This window comes from Schistocerca americana, chromosome 3 (assembly GCF_021461395.2).
Source record: "Schistocerca americana isolate TAMUIC-IGC-003095 chromosome 3, iqSchAmer2.1, whole genome shotgun sequence".
Classification (NCBI taxonomy): domain Eukaryota; kingdom Metazoa; phylum Arthropoda; class Insecta; order Orthoptera; family Acrididae; genus Schistocerca; species Schistocerca americana.
In genome coordinates this window covers 39,881,575-39,901,050 of record NC_060121.1, presented here as the reverse complement: position 1 = coordinate 39,901,050, position 19,476 = coordinate 39,881,575, and the positions used below count along the sequence as shown (strand labels likewise).

The 19,476-nt window shown below is 41.5% G+C and overlaps 1 protein-coding gene across 1 annotated transcript in view; it reads right to left on the bottom strand.

Moving 5' to 3' along the window:
• LOC124605305 (F-actin-uncapping protein LRRC16A) overlaps window positions 1–19,476 on the bottom strand; it is a 528,830-nt gene that overhangs the window by 195,160 nt on the left and 314,194 nt on the right. The window contains exon 14 of the mRNA XM_047136886.1: window positions 3,897–4,039. Within this exon, the coding sequence (XP_046992842.1) occupies window positions 3,897–4,039 (143 nt within the window). The remainder of the gene's footprint in view (window positions 1–3,896; window positions 4,040–19,476) is intronic.

Sequence of the window (19,476 nt, the reverse complement as noted above, 5' to 3'; positions counted from 1 at the left end):
TACATGTAGCAGCCATAATTAAAGTAACCGAATGACTACAATCCAATCAGAGTAAGAAACATCTTCAAGATATTCTGTGTGTCACGCTACATCATCATTTTAACTTCTATCCAAATAACTTGATCCAACTCCTAATGATCCAACTCCCCAAGACACCATCCAAATTGAACCCTGCCTGGAACAGTTCCGTCCTCCGTCACAGCGGGACCCACCTCCTCTTCCTCAAAATCACCCTCTCCAAACCTTCCAGGAATTTCTGACTTCCAGCCTTGCATCTCAATCCTTCTTAAAAAGCCTTAATCCTACTCCCAACATCACCACTGCTGAAGCCCAGGCTATCCGTGATCTGAAGGCTGACTGATCCATCGTCATTCTTCCGGCGAACAAGGGTTCCACGACCGTGGTGCTTGATCGTCGGGAGTATGTGGCTGAGGGACTGCGTCAGCTTTCAGACAACACCACATACAAAGTTTGCCAAGGTAACCCCATTCCCGATGTCCAGGCGGAGCTTCAAGGAATCCTCAGAACCTTAGGCCCCCTGCAAAACCTTTCACCTAACTCCATCAACCTCCTGACCCCACCGACACCGCGCACCCCTACCTTCTACCATCTTCCTAAAATCCACAAACCCAATCATCCCGGCCACCCCATTGTAGCTGGTTACCAAGCCCCCACAGAACGCATCTCTGCCTACGTAGATCAACACCTTCAACCCATTACATGCAGTCTTCCATCCTTCATCAAAGACACCAACCACTTCCTTGAACGCCTGGAATCCTTACCCAACTTGTTACCCCCGGAAACCATCCTTGTAACCATTGATGCCACTTCCTTATACACAAATATTCCGCACGTCCAGGGCCTCGCTGCGATGGAGCACTTCCTTTCACGCCGATCACCTGCCACCCTACCCAAAACCTCTTTCCTCATCACCTTAGCCAGCTTCATCCTGACCCACAACTTCTTCACTTTTGAAGGCCAGACATACCAACAATTAAAGGGAACAGCCATGGGTACCAGGATGGCCCCCTCGTACGCCAACCTATTCATGGGTCGCTTAGAGGAAGCCTTCTTGGTTACCCAGGCCTGCCAACCCAAAGTTTGGTACAGATTTATTGATGACATCTTCATGATCTGGACTCACAGTGAAGAAGAACTTCAGAATTTCCTCTCCAACCTCAACTCCTTTGGTTCCATCAGTTTCACCTGGTCCTACTCCACATCCCATGCCACTTTCCTTGACGTTGACCTCCACCTGTCCAATGGCCAACTTCACACGTCCGTCTACATCAAACCCACCAACAAGCAACAGTACCTCCATTATGACAGCTGCCACCCATTCCACATCAAACGGTCCCTTCCCTACAGCCTAGGTCTTCGTGGCAAACGAATCTGCTCCAGTCCGGAATCCCTGAACCATTACACCAACAACCTGACAACAGCTTTCGCATCTCGCAACTATCCTCCCGACCTGGTACAGAAGCAAATAACCAGAGCCACTTCCTCATCCCCTCGAACCCAGAATCCCCCACAGAAGAACCACAAAAGTGCCCCACTTGTGACAGGATACTTTCCGGGACTGTACCAGACTCTGAATGTGACTCTCCAGCAGGGATACGACTTCCTCAAATCCTGCCCTGAAATGAGATCCATCCTTCATGAAATCCTCCCCACTCCACCAAGAGTGTCTTTCCGCCGTCCACCTAACCTTCGTAACCTCTTAGTTCATCCCTATGAAATCCCCAAACCACCTTCCCTACCCTCTGGCTCCTACCCTTGTAACCGCCCCCGGTGTAAAACCTGTCCCATGCACCCTCCCACCACCACCTACTCCAGTCCTGTAACCCGGAAGGTGTACACGATCAAAGGCAGAGCCACGTGTGAAAGCACCCACGTGATCTACCAACTGACCTGCCTCCACTGTGACGCATTCTATGTGGGAATGACCAGCAACAAACTGTCCATTCGCATGAATGGACACAGGCAGACAGTGTTTGTTGGTAATGAGGATCACCCTGTGGCTAAACATGCCTTGGTGCACGGCCAGCACATCTTGGCACAGTGTTACACCGTCCGGGTTATCTGGATATTTCCCACTATATATATATCTTTGTTTTTATATATAATTTTTCCCACGTGGAATGTTTCCTTCAATCCTTTCTTACAAAAAACACTCGTTTTTCTGATACTATTCCATTCTAATACTCTGATTAATTTAATAAGTCACTAACATGAATCCTTTACAGAAGAACAGAAAAACTGGTAAAAGCCATCCTCGGGGATGATCAGGAAGTGAAAGGCTATTTACAATTTGCACGGAAACCAGATGGCAGTTATAAGAGTCGATGGGCATGAAAGGGAAGCAGTAGTTGAGAAGGGAGTGAGACAGGATTGTAGCCTATCCCCAATGTTATTCAATCAGTATACTGAGCAAGCAGTAAAGGAAACAAAAGAAACTTTAGGAGTAAGAATTAAAGTAAAGAGAGAAGAAATAAAAATCTCATGTTTGCTGATGACATTGTAATTCTATCAGAGACAGCAGTGGACTTGGAAGAGCAATTGAATAGAACAGACAGTGTCCTGAAAGGAGGATTAAGATGACTATTAACAAAAGCTAAATGATAAAAATGGAATGTAATCAAATTAAATACGTGATGCTGAGGGAATTAGATAATAAAATGAGAAGCAAGAGCAGATTATAAAATGGGAAGCAAAATGACTGATGATTGTTGAAGTAGGGAGCAAATAAAATGTAGACAGGCAATGGCAAGAAAAGTGTTCCTGAAGAAGAGAACTTTGTTAACATCAAGTATATATTTAAGTGTCAGGAAGTCCTTTCTGGAAGTATTTTATGGATTGTAACCATGTATGGAAGTGAAAAATGGACGATAAACAGTTTAGTCAAGAAGAGAATAGAAGCTTTCAAAATGTGGCGCTACAGAAGAATGCTGAAGATTAGATCGGTAGATCATGTAACTAATGAGGAGCTACTGAATAGAATTGAGGAGAAGAGAAATTTGTGGCACAACCTGACTAGAAGAAGGGATCGGTTGATAGGACACATACTGAGACATCAAGAGATCACCAATTTAGGACTGGAGTGGTAAAAATCTTAGAGGGAGACCAAGAGATGAACACATTAAGCAGATTCAGAAGGATATGGGTTTCAGTAGTTACTCAGAGGCGAAGAGGCTAGCACAGGAAAGAGAAACATGGAGAGCTGCATCAAACCAGTCTCTGTACTGAAGACCACAACAACAGCAACTCCTCTCTTCCCATTTATGGTAAAGTCCAGCAACTAACAATTCAAAGAGAGGCACAATTGCAGCTCCACATTTGATTAAGCAAGTAAGAGTTTTTATTCACATTTTTAACTGCTCAATAATCTTTAATTTGCCTCTTTCTTGGTACAAGGGAGGGTCAAATGCAATTTATTTAAAGAAATTCATATTTATGTACCATCACCTGTTGATAACATAAATCTTTATATTCACTACCAGTTTATTCAAAAGTATCAGGAAACACACAATTATTACAGGAGCTGCATTCCACCACTTTTCCTGTGATCTCAATAAAATAGAATAATTTAAAACCATTCTGCATCCTGTCATCTAGGGTAAAATCAGTATGTACAATTAAACAACCTTAGTACACTGTCCATTTCTACATTCCCTGCTATTATGTGGAATGCAGCAAAGAATGCAGAAATGGCTGTATGCTGTTCTCTACTTTCTTCTGAATCACTCTAATGCATTCTGACGCAATCCCTCAGTTTCCTTCTGGAAAGGAGACTGCTACTAAAATGACTCTTTGTGTAAATCTTAGGAGATCAGGAAACAGTTCTGATTCTTTAGCTTTTCCTTGGCACTTTCTACAGTACATATCTTATTACAAACCTGTATCATCTGCACAACAGCATCCATAACAGAAGCAATATATTTAGCTTTCATGTTATTGAGGTTCCTGCCCATACTCAAGTGCTTGATTGATTTATTTTTGCTGATGGCTGTCACCACAGAAGCTAAGTCTGCATCCATATCTACAACAAAAACAAATTAAAACTCAAGTTACATAACAAGAAAAATTTGCATTTTCTATATAAAAAAAAGAGCAAGGAAGAGGGCATCAAATGACGCAAAACCATACCAGAACTGCACATTAACATACAAACGATTACTATGAAAATTAAATGTTTCATTCATTGAAATACAGCACTATATTTCATATAACTCCATTATTTACATAAAAGAAAATTGACAAACATCAAAAAAGTAAACATTACTGAGTAATCTGGAGGATAACAACTATCAAGCCCAGACAAAGACAAATAAAAGACAAAACCTAAGTGGGAATTAAAGCTTTCTTCTGCATGCTTAGAACTAATAAAATATTGTATGAAAAATTGAATATATAAACTGAAAAAATAATAAAATCCAAGTAAGAACAATCACATGGCATCTTTAAGTATTAAACAGGAACACATATCATGTATCATTAGCCTAGCACTCATAGCTCGATACAATAACAAAGAGCTTAGAGCGGGAAGGGTACAGTTTTTAAAAGGACATAGTATAAGGCACATTCAAAATGCGAAAGTTGTCTCCCTATGTTTAAAAGTTGGTGGCTTATCACAAAGTTGCACGAGTGCAGTGGCATCTATTGCTTCTTTAAAAAGTCACAGATGTCACTGTTTTGAGTCAGTAGTCATTTGACTGTGGATGACAGTAGAGAACAATGGCTCTGAAAACTGTCACAAAAAGTCTTGTCACATGGAAAGGCTGTTAGTGGCACCAAACTTTGTATCCAGACACTGAACAGAAACTAAAATTGAGGGTAGTAAAGAAGAAATACTCAACTTCACTTTAAAATGTTCCTCTGAAGAGAAAATGCAGGAGTACTACTGGAATTAAATTCTTGCATCACTACAAAGATGAGTGATATAGATATTAGTGTCAGTAGTACTGCAGAACAGCCGGAGTCGCCAAAATTTAACAAAGCTCCAGGACCTCATGGCATCCCTACCAGATTCTATGCACAACTTGTAGCTGAGATAGTCCTCCTATTAAGCATGATCTACCTTAGATCCCTCAAACAAAAAATTGTGCCCAGTAATCAGAAGAAAATACATGTTACACCTGGTGGCAAAAGGTAGCCACAAAACTACCATCCAGTACCATTGATGTCCATTTTTGTGGAATCCCAAAACAAATTATGAGATCAACTGGAATGATGCGTGTCAAATAGAATGACATCCATGCCAACTGGCATGGATTCAAAAAATATCAGTAATTTCTCACATAACATCCTAAAAGCAGTGGATTTGGTCAATTAGTTGACTTCAGAGATGCATTCGACTCACTACCACACCTACGCTTAGTAACAAAAGTATGATTGAAATATGAGATACTCAATAAAATTTGAAACTGGATTGAGGGTTTTCTGATAGGACGAAAGCAGCACGTTATCTCCGATGGAGAGTCATTGACAAATGTAGAGTTACTTTCACGTGTGCACTGGTGACATTTGTTGGGATCCTCCCTATTCTCGTGTATTAATGACCTGGAAGACAATATTAATAGTAACATCAAACATTTTGCAGATGACACAATTATTGTATCTCTGCCAAGTGGCAATGAAGATATCTTGTCAGCATTCGGTGGTATGGAGGTGGAATGAACTGTGTGCCTCCACAGGGAGCAGGCACAGACACTGAGGCTGCCAGGAGGCCTAACTTAAATGACTAAATCCTTTGGGTCCTTGGCTGCTTTAAATAAGTGCACACCAAGGACAAGAAACTTATTCATCTACTGCATATGAAGCAAGCCTTTCCATCCCATAATGGTACTGCATTGATTGTGCTCAGATTTTGACTTGAAAACAAATGGGACAATTTGTGCATCGGGATTAGTTGGTTGGTTGGTTTAAGAGGGGGGGGGGGGGGGGGGGGGGACACCAAACTGCGTGGTCATTGCTCCCCATCAGTAGTAGTTCTGGAATTTATCAGCTTGCAACTTCCTTAGTGAAGTCATGCATTAGTGATTCCCAACTTGTACTGCTTATGTACATATTATCCAACAGTATTTTGAAACAGTTCCTGCACAGTATCATATAGTTTATTAAGGACATAAGATAAACATCAACAAAAGCAAAATGAGGATAATGGAATGTAGTCGAATTAAATGGGGAGATGTGGAAATGAGACACTTAAAGTAGTAAAGGAGTTTTGCTATTTGGGGAGCAAAATAACTGATGATGGTCGAAGTAGAGAAGATATAAAATGTAGACTGGCAATGGCAAGGAAAGCATTTCTGAAGAAGAGAAATTTGTTAACACTGAGTATAGATTTAAGTGTCAGGAAGTCCTTTCTGAAAGTATTTGTATGGAGTGTAACCATGAATGGAAGTGAAACATTGACGATAAATAGTTTGGACAAGAAGAGAATAAAAGCTTCCGAAATGTGGTGCTATAGAAGAATGCTGAAGATTAGATGGGTAGATCACACAACTAATGAGGAGGTATTGAATGAATTGGAGAGAAGAGAAATTTGTGGCACAACTTCACTAGAAGAAGAGATCGGTTGGTAGGGCATGTTCTGAGGCATCAAGGGATCACCAATTTGGTATTGGAGGGCAGCATGGAGGGTAAAAATCGTAGAGGGAGACCAAGAAATGAATATACTAAACAGATTCAGAAGGATGTAGGCTGCAGTACGTACTGGGAGATGAAGAAGCTTGCACAGGATAGAGTAGCATGGAGAGCTCCATCAAACCAGTCTCAGGACTGAAGACCATAACAACAGCTATACCATGTCCAGAACTTATTGGGGTCCTTTTATGTGGAGCCAAGTTCATGGTCTCAACCAGAGGTTCCATTGATTCTGTGACAAAATTACAATGAAATCCAGACCATTAGCTGCTTACAAGCATTGATAAATATCAATGGGGACAGTTGAAAATGTGTGCCCCAACTGGGACCAAACCCGGGATCTCCTGCTTACATGGCAAATGCTCTATCTGACTGAGCTATCAAGGGCATAGAGGACAGTGCAACTGCAGGTACTTATCCCTGACATGCTCTCCAGGAGACCCACATTTCCAACTTACTCTCCACACACTACATCTGTTGTGCCCCTGTCCATTGCACTCATTACTCGCGGCAGTCAATCTACCGATTCCCGTAAGAGTTTGAGCACTGTGAGAGCATCCACACTGAAGAAGATCACCGGCTGGCAGATTCTACGATAGTCGAGGTTGCAGTTTTCAGGACTTTTGTTAACAGGTGGAGTGTTTATAGGTCATGGATACACTACATAGAAGAAGCAGCTACTCAAATGGCAGAGTACTGTGGACTACAAATGTTTGTGCTTTAAGCTAGGCAATAAGATTGCACATTATGTAAAACAGTTCAATGTCAAAATCTTAATAGTAAATTGCGAAAGCATTTGTAGAAAAGTCCCTGAATTTATGGCCTTGCAGAAAATTTGTCACACTCAAATCACATTTAAAATCAAGAGCTGGATGAAACTAAGTACAAAGGTCTGAAATATTTAACAAGGAATGGAACAACTATTCAAAAGAGAGGTTAAATGTCATAGAAGGGGGAATGTTTATTGCAATTGACAAAAATATTACATTTATCGAGGTCAAAAACGAGTCTGACTGCAAAGTTAACTGGATGTGAATAACTGGCGTCAAGTAAATCAGATGTTTTCTCACCAGTCACCTCATTCCCCCATAACAGCTGTATCATCATTCAAAAAACGTCTACACTCAGTAGCACGAACATAACCTGATCCTGCAATATTGGATGTGACTACCCTACTGAGTACAGACTGGCACGTCTGCAGATTCATTGCAGGTGGTATAACCAGACAATCTAGTGCAGTAGTTCTGAGCACATTCTCCAAAATCTGTCTTTAGCAGGTAGTTCGATAACCCACATGCGACGGAAATATTTTAGACATTGTAACTACAAAAAGACCTGACCTTATCAACAGTGTCAGTATACAGACAAAGGCTCCACGACTGTAATTATGAATCATAGTAACTATCTGGCAGAAGACCTGACTTCTCCACCTATAAACTCTGCCAGAGTGATCCCATACCAGAAGACCAACACAAACTCCAATCACTGCTAAAAGCCTTAGGACTTTCGCAGAACATATCCCCTCAATTCATTTCCCTCCATACCCCTATGACACCCTGCACAAAAGCCCGTACCGTGCTACTGAGTGTCTCTCTTGCAGAGTCTTCCACTCAAGTTTATCTATCATCTCCGTAACACTTTTGCCATTACTAAATGATCCTATAACGAAGCGCACTGCTCTCTGTTGTATCTTCCCTATCTCTTCTATCAACCCTATCTGGTACGAACCCCACACCGGTGAGCAGTATTCAAGCAGTGGGCGAAGAAGTGTACTGTAACTTACTTCCTTTGTTATCAGACTGCATTTCCTTAGGATTCTTCCAATGAATCTCAGTCTGGCATCTGCTTTACTGATGATTAATTTTATATGGTCATTCCATTTTAAATCACTTCTAATGCCTACTCCCAGATAATTTATGGAATTAACTGTGTCCAGTTGCTGACCACCTGTATTTGAGCTAAATGATAAGGGATCTTTCTTTCTATGTATTCACAGCACCTTACACTTGTCTACATTGAGATTCAATTTCCATTCCCTGCGTCATGTGTCAATTCGTTGCAGATCCTCCTGCATTTCAGTACAATTTTCCACTGTTACAATCTCTAGATATACCACAGCATCATCCGCAAAAAGCCTCAGTGAACTTCCGATGTTATCCACAAGGTCATTTATGTATATTGTGAATAGAAACGCTCCACCGACACTCCCCTGCAGCACAACTGAAATCACTCTTACTTCGGAAGACTTCTCTACGTTGAGAATGACATGCTGCGTTCTGTTATCTAGGAACTCTTCAATCCAATCACACAGTTGGCCTGATAGTCCATACGCTCTTACTTTGTTCATTAAACAACTGTGGGGACTGTATCGAATGCCTTGCGGAAGTCGAGAAACACGGCATCTACCTGGGAACCCGTGTCTATGGCCCTCCGAGTCTTGTGGACGAATAGCGTAGCCTGGGTTTCACACGATCGTCTTTTTTGAAACCCATGCTGATTCCTACAGAGTAGATTTCTAGTCTCCAGAACAGTCATTATACTCTAACATAATACGTGTTCCAAAATTCTACAACTGATCGACGTTAAAGATATAGGACTATAGTTCTGCAATATAGGTCTATAGTTCTGCACATCTGTTTGACATCCCTTCTTGAAAATGGGCATGACCTGTGCCCTTTTACTATCCTTTGGAACGCTACGCTCTTCTAGAGACCTACAGTACACTGCTGCAACAAAGGGGGCAAGTTCCTTTGCGTACTCTGTGTAAAATCAACTGGTATCCCATCAGGTCCAGCGACCCTCCCTATTTTGAGTGATTTTCATTGTTTTTCTATTCCTCTGTCATCTATTTCGATATCTACCATTTTGTCATCTGTGCGACAATCTAGAGAAGAAACTACAGTGCAGTCTTCCGCTGTGAAACAGCTTTGGAAAAAGACATTTAGTATTTTGGCCTTTAGTCTGTCATCCTCTGTTTCACTACCATTTTGGTCACAGAGAGTCTGGACATTTTGTTTTGATCCACCTACTGCCTTGACATAAGACCAAAATTTCTTAGGATTTTCTGCCAAGTCAGTACATAGAACTTTACTTTCGAATTCGTTGAACGCCTCTCGCATAGCCCTCCTCACACTATATTTTGCTTCATGTAATTTTTGTTTGTCCGCAAGGCTTTGTCTATGTTAATGTTTGCTGTGAAGTTCCCTATGCTTCCATAGCAGTTTTCTAACTTGGTTGTTGTACCATGGTGGCTCTTTTCCATCTCTTACGGTCTTGCTTGGCACATACTCATCTAATGCATATTGTACAGTGGTTTTGAACTTTGTCCACTGATCCTCAACATTATCTGTACTTGAGATAAAACTTTTGTGTTGAGCCGTCAAGTACTCTGAAGTCTGCTTTTTGCCACTTTTGCTAAACAGAAAAATCTTCCTACCTTTTTTAATGTTTCCATTTATGGCTGAAATCACCGATGCTGTAACCGCTTTATGATCGCTGATTCCCTGTTCTGTGTTAACTGTTTCAAATAGTTTGGGTCTGTTTGTCACCAGAAGGTCTAATATGTTATCGCCACGAGTTGGTTCTCTGTTTACCTGCTCAAGGTAGTTTTCAGATCATGCACTTAAAAAAATTTTACTGGATTCTTTGTCCCTGCCACCCGTTATATACGTTTTGAGTCCCCCAGTCTATATCTGGTAAATTAAAATCTCCACCCAAAACTATAACATGCTCAGGGAATCCACTCGAAATATTTTCCAAATTTTCCTTCAGGTGTTCTGCCACACCACTGCTGAGCCAGAGGGGCTATAGAGACATCCCATTACAATGTCAGAGCCTGCTTTAACCGTGACCTTCACCCAAATTATTTCACATTTCGGATCTCCATCAATTTCCTTCAATACTATTGCACTCTTTATCAGTATAAACACGCCTCCCCCTTCACTGTCCAGCCTGTCTCTGGGGTATAATCTTCCAATATGAGTTTGGAATTTCATTACTGTTTACATCTGGTTTCAGCCAACTTTCAGTTCCTAGTACTATGTGCGCATTGTGACCGTTTATTAATGACAGCAGTTCTGGGACCTTCCATTAGACACTCCTGCAGTTTACTATTACCACATTAATATTGCCATTCCCTGTTGCGTTTTGCCTACTGCTACCTTGTCACGTCTCAGGAGGCGTCTTGTCGGGCCTAGGGAGGGAATTCTCTAACCTAAAAAACCCACATGTGCACTCCACACGTACTCCACTACCCTTGTAGCCGCTTCCTGCATTAGTGCATGCCTGACCTATTCAGGGGGACCCTACATTTCTCCACCCAATAGCGGAGGTCGAGAAACTTGCAGCCCAGATCTCCGCAGAATCATCTGAGTCTCTGGTTTAAGCCTTCCACTTGGCTCCAAACCAGAGGACCATGATTGGTTCTGGGAACAACACTACAAACAGTTAGCTCACCCCCACGTTGCGAGGCTTTCCGCCTTCACCACCTCCGCCAACTGCCTGTATGAATTGAGGACAACCTCTGAACCCAGATGGCAGGAGTCATTGGTGCTGACGTGAGCAACAATTTGAAGTCAGGTGCACCCAGTGCTCTCTATCACCGCTGGATAGGATAAGACCCCACGGTAAGCAGACATAGTGAACACTGGTCTTCTTCTCCGACCTTTCCGCTGTTTCCTTAAGGGGCTCCATCACCCACCTAACATTGGAGCTCCCAATCATTAATAAACCCTTCCCCCCGTGTGCCTGCTCGGACCTCGCTGAAGGAGCAGCCACATGTCAACTCACAGGCAGAGCAGGCGATGCCACACGGCCAGCCTCCACTTTGACCCTCCACCTCGTGTGACGCGAACGCCGTTGAAACCGCCACTCCCCTTGGGGAGAGGGTGGCCCAACGGTGCCCAGTACCCGCGAAGATGTTTCAACAGCAGGGACCATGGGTGAAGCATGAAACACCTGGGGTGTACCCCGCAACGAACCAGAATCCCCACTGACGCTACACTCTGAGGCAGCAGCCTGAAGATGGCTGACCGCGGCCATCAGCACGTTCATCTGTTCGCGAATAGTGGCCAGCTCTTCCTGCGTTCGTACACAGCAGTCACACATCCTATCCATCCTAAGAAATCAACAATTTACTGTAGAGAGTTAAGTAATCAACTTTTAACTAGACTGCTAATTCACTAAAGGTGGCTGATAGCTGACTAAACTGTGGTCACTAGACACGTCTTGCTGTAAACAATGAAAATAAGCACTAACTGTCTCTGGACTGTATTCAAAACAAACACGAAATCTATGGAACACTATTACTAGTACTCGAAAATTAAAGCTTCCTAGGAGATGTGAAGCAGACGGCAGTTACGATGACACTGGCACCTCCCTATACACTATCATACCTCATGCCCATGGTCTTACCGTAATTGGACATTACCTTTCCCAACGTCCTTGATAGTACAAACCCACTGCCTCATTCCTCAAACACCTTACTCACTTTATCCTAAACCACAACTACTTCTCCTTTGAAGAGAAGGTACATAAACAAATCCATGGCACAACCATGGGCACCCGCATAGCATCCTCCTATGTCAACCTTTTTATGGGAACTCTAGAGAAGACCTTCCCAGTCTCCCAAACCACCAAACCCCTAGCCTGGTTAAGATTCGTTGATGATCTCTTCATGATTTGGACTCAGAGCCAAAGAAGCCTATCTTTATTCCTTCACAATCCTGGTACTCCTCAACCCAGTGTGCCACCTTCCTCGTTGTTGACCTCTTTCTCCCTGATGGCTCCATCCGCACCTCTGTCAACAATAAACGCACCAAACACCAACAGTACCTGCATTTGAACAGCTGTCATCCCTTCCACACCAAAAATCCCTCCCATACAGCCCGGTCATCCCAAGACGGCATATCTACTGTGACAAGAACTCCCTTGCTCAGTATGCTGAAGCTCTCACCAAGGCCTTTACAGACAGGCAGTACCCCCAGACCTAATCTACAAACAGATCTCACATGCCATTCCCCCCACTCCTCCCACCACCCCCAAGAACCAGCCACAAAAGAGTGTCTCCTTCATTGCCCAGTACTACCCCAGACTGGAACAACTGAACCACATCTTTCGCCAGGGCTTTGATTACCTATCATCACGCACTGAAATGAGGGACATCCCACCCGAGATGCTTCCCACCCATCCTAAGGTGGTGGTCTGTCACCCACACAAATTCCACAACATCCTGTTCTATCCCTATGCCACTCCCGATTCCAACACATTACCACATGGATCTTATGCCTGTGGAAGACCAAGGTGAAGACCTGCCCTATCCACACATCCAGCACTTCCTGCTCCAGTCCTGTCACAGGTTTATCCTACCCCATCAGACCCAGGCCACATGTGAATGAAGCCATGTCATTCACCAGCACTGCTGCAACCATTGCACAACTTTTTATATTGCTATGACTACCAACCAGTCATCCAGCAGGATGAAAGGCCAATTCCAAACTAAAACTAAGAGTAAAGTAGGCCACCGTGTAGCACAACATGCAGCTGAACGTAACCGGTTTGATTTCAATGGCTGCTTTACAACCTTGTCTATCTGGAGCGCCCCCCCCCCCCCCCCATGGTAATACACTGTCCCCTACACGTTCCACCCAACAGTTTCCACCTCCCCCCCCCCCTCTTATCTCCTCCCCATTCTCATCTCCCACCCTGTTTATTCGCAGTCCTCTGCCAACTCATCCGCCCATCTTTCCCTGCTTCTCTCATTTTGTTGTGTGTGTGTGTGTGTGTGTGTGTGTGTGTGTGTGTGTGTTTTTACTGATAAAGACTTTGGCCATAAGCTTTATGTAAGTGTCTTAATTGTGCCTGTCTGCAACTTGATGTGTCTTTTTTATGGTAAGTAGCCATCTGTCTTTTATACATTTTTGTAATGGACTGGGTCATCTGCAAGTCATGATTTACCACTCTGGCTGGCCTAGTACATTTTAGGCCAGCTTTTGACCCAGACTTAACAAAATCTTTGCTGGTAGTCCTTGAAAACAAAAAGCACTGTTTCAAGGTATGTGAATAAAATGAAGAATTTAACTGAATTTTTAGTCAGTGCTCGACAGAAGTAGTTGCGGTGCTAACTTCCTCGGAAGACTATGCAAAATTTTGCCAACAGTTAGCATGGGGCACCTGTGTTTGTAACTATGAAGTGGTTTCTATTGGCCAGTGTACAGAAGACCTGTAATTTCATCCATTTGTCTTTTTGTTGAATATTATCAATCCAATAAGAGGTGTAGCCTTTAATGGACATGTTTAAGAGTGACAGGCTGTAATTTGATTTGAAAGGCAGATGCTGTCAATGGAACTGATATGAACAAAATGGAATGGTAAGCTGCACATTTGTGACTTTGCGCAAACTTGAAGGGATTACAGTTTCAGTAGCTGTTGTTTTTCTGTAGCTGCTAAACAAGTGTTTCTTTGTTTAATATTTACACTGAGGCACAAGAAATTTACAGAAAAGCCTCCCAGCCACTAAATTTTATTATGTTTGGAGCTCAAACATTGCAAGAATGTATATAATTGTCTAATAGTACCTGACTGTAAATACAGCACAAAATCCATATACCTGAACAGTTTTCAAGTAAGTGTTTCTTTCTATGGGAAAATGAATTTGCAATTCTTTACAACAATCTCAGATAGAATAGGTATCAGAGGGGAATTCACAGTCACGTCATCAGACTGTCCACAACAAGTGTTTTGAAAGTAGAAATTATCATACCTTACACATGTTTTAGTAGCTAGTATTGTGTTATGCTATGTTATGTTATGTTATTCTACATGATTTAGTTTAGGATGGATAACATGTTCGTACACTTATCTCCAGCAACATTTGTAAATAAGTTAGTTACACCACCCAATACTAGTCTAGAACAGGTGGGAGCATGGGGAATGGCGGCGACTGTGGTAGTATATTATCTTTACCAACAACTGTAGACCAAATATGGCTTAAATTCAAATAAATGGTACGCACAGCAATTGAGAGATTTATACCTAACAAAGTGATGAGAGGTGGACCTGATTATTCCCCATGGCACAAAAAACAGGTCAGAACACAAGCAACAAAAAAGCATGTCAAATTTAAAATGAACAAAATTATCTGAGATTGGTGATGTTTTACAGAAGTTTGAAATTAAGTGCAGATTTCAATACGAGATGCTGTCAATAGTTCCCATGACAAAATGTCTCGAAATCCTACTGAAAATACCAAGAGATTCTTCTGCTTGTAAGTAAAGTACACTGAAGAGTGGAAAGCCTGCATAGACTCATATCACTGATGTGGATTTGTAGCAGGACGATGGTTCAATCCCACGTCCGGCCATCCCGATTTAGGTTTTCCGTGATTTCCCTAAATTGCTCCAGGCAAATGCCGGGATGGTTCCTTTGAAAGGGCACTGCCGATTTCCTTCCCCAATCCGATGAGACCGATGACCTTGCTGCCTGGTCTTCTCCCTCTAACAACCCAACCCCAACCCCAACCCAAACCCATCTACTGACACACAGTTAGCAAAGATTCATAAAATTTTGTTCTTGTGAAAAACAAATTGTCTTTTATTCCATGAAGTAAAGACTTCTATCAACAGGAAATCTCTGAATTCTCATCTCTGGACTTCCAGAGGGCTTTTGATACATTTCCTTAACAGTGGCTTCTAATCAAATTGCATGCCTGTGGAGTATCATCACAGTTGTGACGCTGCATTCATGATTTCGTATCAGTAAGGTTACAGTTTGTAATAACTGATGGAATGTTATCAAATAACACAGAATTGATATTTGGCCTTCTCCATGGAAGTGTTATAGGCCCTCTGGTGTTAATCTGTATGACTGATTTAGGAGACAATTTAGGCAGGCCTCTTACCTTGTTTGCAGATGATGCTGTCCTTTACCACCAAGTAAAGTCATCATGTAAACCATTTACAGTTAGTGTTGACCAACTCAGGGTGTATACGTGGACGAGAAAAAAAAATTCCAGGATTTTTTCCGGATTTCCCAGTTAAAAGTGCAGTTTCTCCAGAATGAAAATACACTTTTACCGTGCTATGAAGTGACTGTATATTTTCCCTCCGAACTCTAAAACTTGTCAATCCTTTGAATGGTTATGTTTTTACACACGGGCGCAGAATTTCTCAGCACTTTAGAAAACGAAACTTGGGGAAGAAAACTCCTTTTGGAAAGATTTTTGATGTGCAGCAACGTGTACGCTGCATATTTTCGTATTACAAAAGTGTAAATTGAAATGCCACCAAACACCGCATGTGACTTTCCGAACCATTGTAATCGAGATTGCGATGCGCTTTTGTAAGCCAGTCATTGCTCATGTCACGTGATCCCGCCAGCCGATGACAGCGGATATTCAGACCACAGGACACGTGATGTAGTCAGCTAATAGCAATACCACTGTTAAGTAGCGCGGATACACAAACAGGAAAAGTTAATGTTTTAAATTAATATAATTAGTCTTGCTACAAGAAAAGGAAAAGCTTTCACATATAATGTTGAGATATCTTCAAACGTAACACGCGTAAAATTTTTAGACGAGTCCAGTGACTTGTCCTCAAAGTTTTCCACAGATAAATTGGCTACCGCAGAGGATGAAGAGCTTCCCAAAGCACTACATCAATTTGCTGATAATGACGACAGAAATGTCTGACCTTCTGGGCTCGAAATACTTCTAAACGGCTCATCATCAAATGCTCTGTGATTTAAGAAATTCATCGTACATTCACGCACATAGTTCAACTTGCGTAAAAGGAAATTTACTTTGAAAGTAATGCTTTTCAAACCATCATTCGCAATACTTTCCCGCGACCTGTTAGAAATAGGCTCGATTCAGTAGTTGTCAGAGAGCCGCAGATAACGGGCGTTACCGGTCTTTAGCAGTTACTATGACGCAGGAAACCCGTATATTCGTACGTGTGAAACATCAGAAGATCTTACACTATGTCGTAAAAAAGAAAAAAGAAAGACATCACAGGATACTCCACGAGCATCGAAATTTTGTGAAGCATACTAAAATGGCACATTTAAAGTGCATACTTAAAGAGGACATTCGTATGGCCAGATTCCCAATGAAGTAGGCCTTGACCTGATATTAAGCTTTTCAATTGGGCTGCAGAATGTAGATTTTCTTGGAGTACCAGTACTGTATTACCTCCATTTTTATTGTTTATTATGGCATAATGCCATACGTGCTAGAAGATGAAAACGTGCACTTGAAATGCAGTGAGCAGTTGAAATTAGCCAATAATGTGGAATTAAACACTTTGTTTCAAACACATTGACTGCCTCAGTGTAAAATATTAATAAAGACCAAATTTATTTAGCTAACCGACAAAAATTACTTCATTGTCCTACAAGGCGATTAATGCATGGCTATCAGAAAAGTGGAAATAAAATAAAATCTGAAACTAATACCGTATATTAGCCTTCCGTAATTATGTGAATGTATTTTAATTCACTTGATAGCTCCCGGCCACAGAAATCCATTTTGTTTTCATTTGACGTGATAGCAGTAAACGAAGAGGAAACAGCAAAATCACTAAGTGTAAACAAGGGTCACGTAGAGACTACACACTTCTCCACTACAGTCAGACTGCTCTGCGCATCAGCTTCGGATCTACGATTTTTCCGAACCGGGGCAATACTAAGATAGTTAAGTCTATTTTGTCACTGTCTGCTAGATAAAACAAAATAGGCCTTTCTAACACTGCATTGTAACACACACCAAATAAATGAGATTGTTTTGGCACAAATGTTCATTTTTATAATGCGACAGAATATAATTCACGAAGACCAACATAAAATGCCTCTTAGGCCTACTACAAGCAAAAACCTCTATGTTAGAAAATAGTTTCAAATTTCATTCACACGCTCAAGTTTCTCAAGCATGAGATCGAAAATTAGTAGTTCGAGATTTTTATACAAATTTGGAATCGTCATATTCTTCCCTAATTTGTGGGATGTCCCCGTTTCTTCTCTTTCCTCGTTCTAACAAACAATCTTGTTATGACTAATTCTGGAATTATTCCTGCCTTTGTCAAAATTTATTCGCCAATTAACTTCACTAACCCTGCCAGAATCACCAATTTAGCTATCCCTGATTATTCTCCGGTTAGGCGTTGTTACGTTCGTACAAACCATTTTCCTGTGCTACTTCCAGAATAGAACTTAAGCGGCTGCTAGACGGGGACTGTATAACTGGCCCTTACTAGTGTAGCAATCTGGCCAAAAATTTGACAAAATTTATTTTCCTGGATACACCGAGAAGATAATACGTAATCTTTCTTACCTGTTAACCTGTTAGTTGTTTATTTCTACTCTGGTAGTCTGAAACTATGGATTTCCCTAGTAATTATAACAACGCTGCTCATTCGCAAACCCAATCAACCACATAATCAGACAGCGATTGGCGTTCACTCGTTCGGATTTACTCCTCCAGCTTGTATAGCCTGGTCCCCTTTTGCCTGCATCACATACACTATGCATGCATTCAAAAATCAACTTATGATTTTTTTTTTAATCCCCCCCCCCCCCCCCCCCACCATGGGACCAAACTGCTGATGTCATCGGTCCCTAGGCTTACACACTACTTAAGCTAACTTATGCTAAGGACAACACATACACCCATGCCCGAGGGAGGATTCGAACTTCAGACAGGGTGCAGCCGCACACGTCACCCCAGACCGCGCGGCTTATGATTCATTCAGAAATCAACTTACAGAGCGTGCTCAAAAACCAACAGGGATATGCATCAAAATCATATGGTAATCGATAGACCGATGTGCACTGGATGCTAGGCGCTTTGTGCACCAAGGTTTGATATGATAGGATAGCTCATTCTGTATTATCATGAAACATGGGACAAAGTATCACAGATATGATACACATGTTGGTGTTTCAATCATTACAATGAATGCACTTTTCATTGTGGCAAGATCTCTTAATGAAATTACAATCCCAACTTTCTCATCCTGATATAAAAATGTTTTTTTGACACCCGCCTACATATGCAGAAACGATCACCATATTAAAATACAAAAAATCAGAACTCTCACAGAAAGATTTAAGTGTTTGTTTTTGCCATGCGCTGATCAGAGGGTTCAATGGTAGAGACATAATCTGAAAGTGGTTCAATGAACCCTATGCCAAGCACTTAATTATGAATTACAGAGCAGTTGTGAAGATGTAGATTTCACATGTAGCACTAACAATTAACACAGCCAATACTGCAATTCCTGCAAGATCCCAGCACACACGTAGTTGCAAACATGCAGCAAGTTTTGGAAGAGAACTAAAAATGAACTGTATTTAGTATAGTACTATTTAATCAGTACTTTATATACAGTGATAACTAGTCACCACCCTTTATTTTCATTACATAATAAGAATATGATTACCAAACTAGAAAACTCAAAACTATATAACATTATTAAATAAACTTAATATTTTGTGTTGTGTTGTGTTTGTCTGCATCACTACATAAGACTGAATTTCAGTGGAGTAGCAGTAAGCAAATAAAATAAGCAGTTGTTGCTCTCAAGGCCAATAAAGGAACACTCATAGAATTTTTAAAATTCCATCTTGGTAACAAAACTGTCTTTGTCTTTAACAGTGCACTTCTTTCAAGTCCAGTCCTAAACTTGGATTTAATTCTGAACAAGACTGGTGAACACAGCCATCACTTACAGTTATGAGCAAACATTGCAAACCCATAACAAATATCTGTGGAAATTTCTGTTTGTGATAAGAGGAAAATAACTGACACATGTCTATATAATGGAATGCCAATGTTGT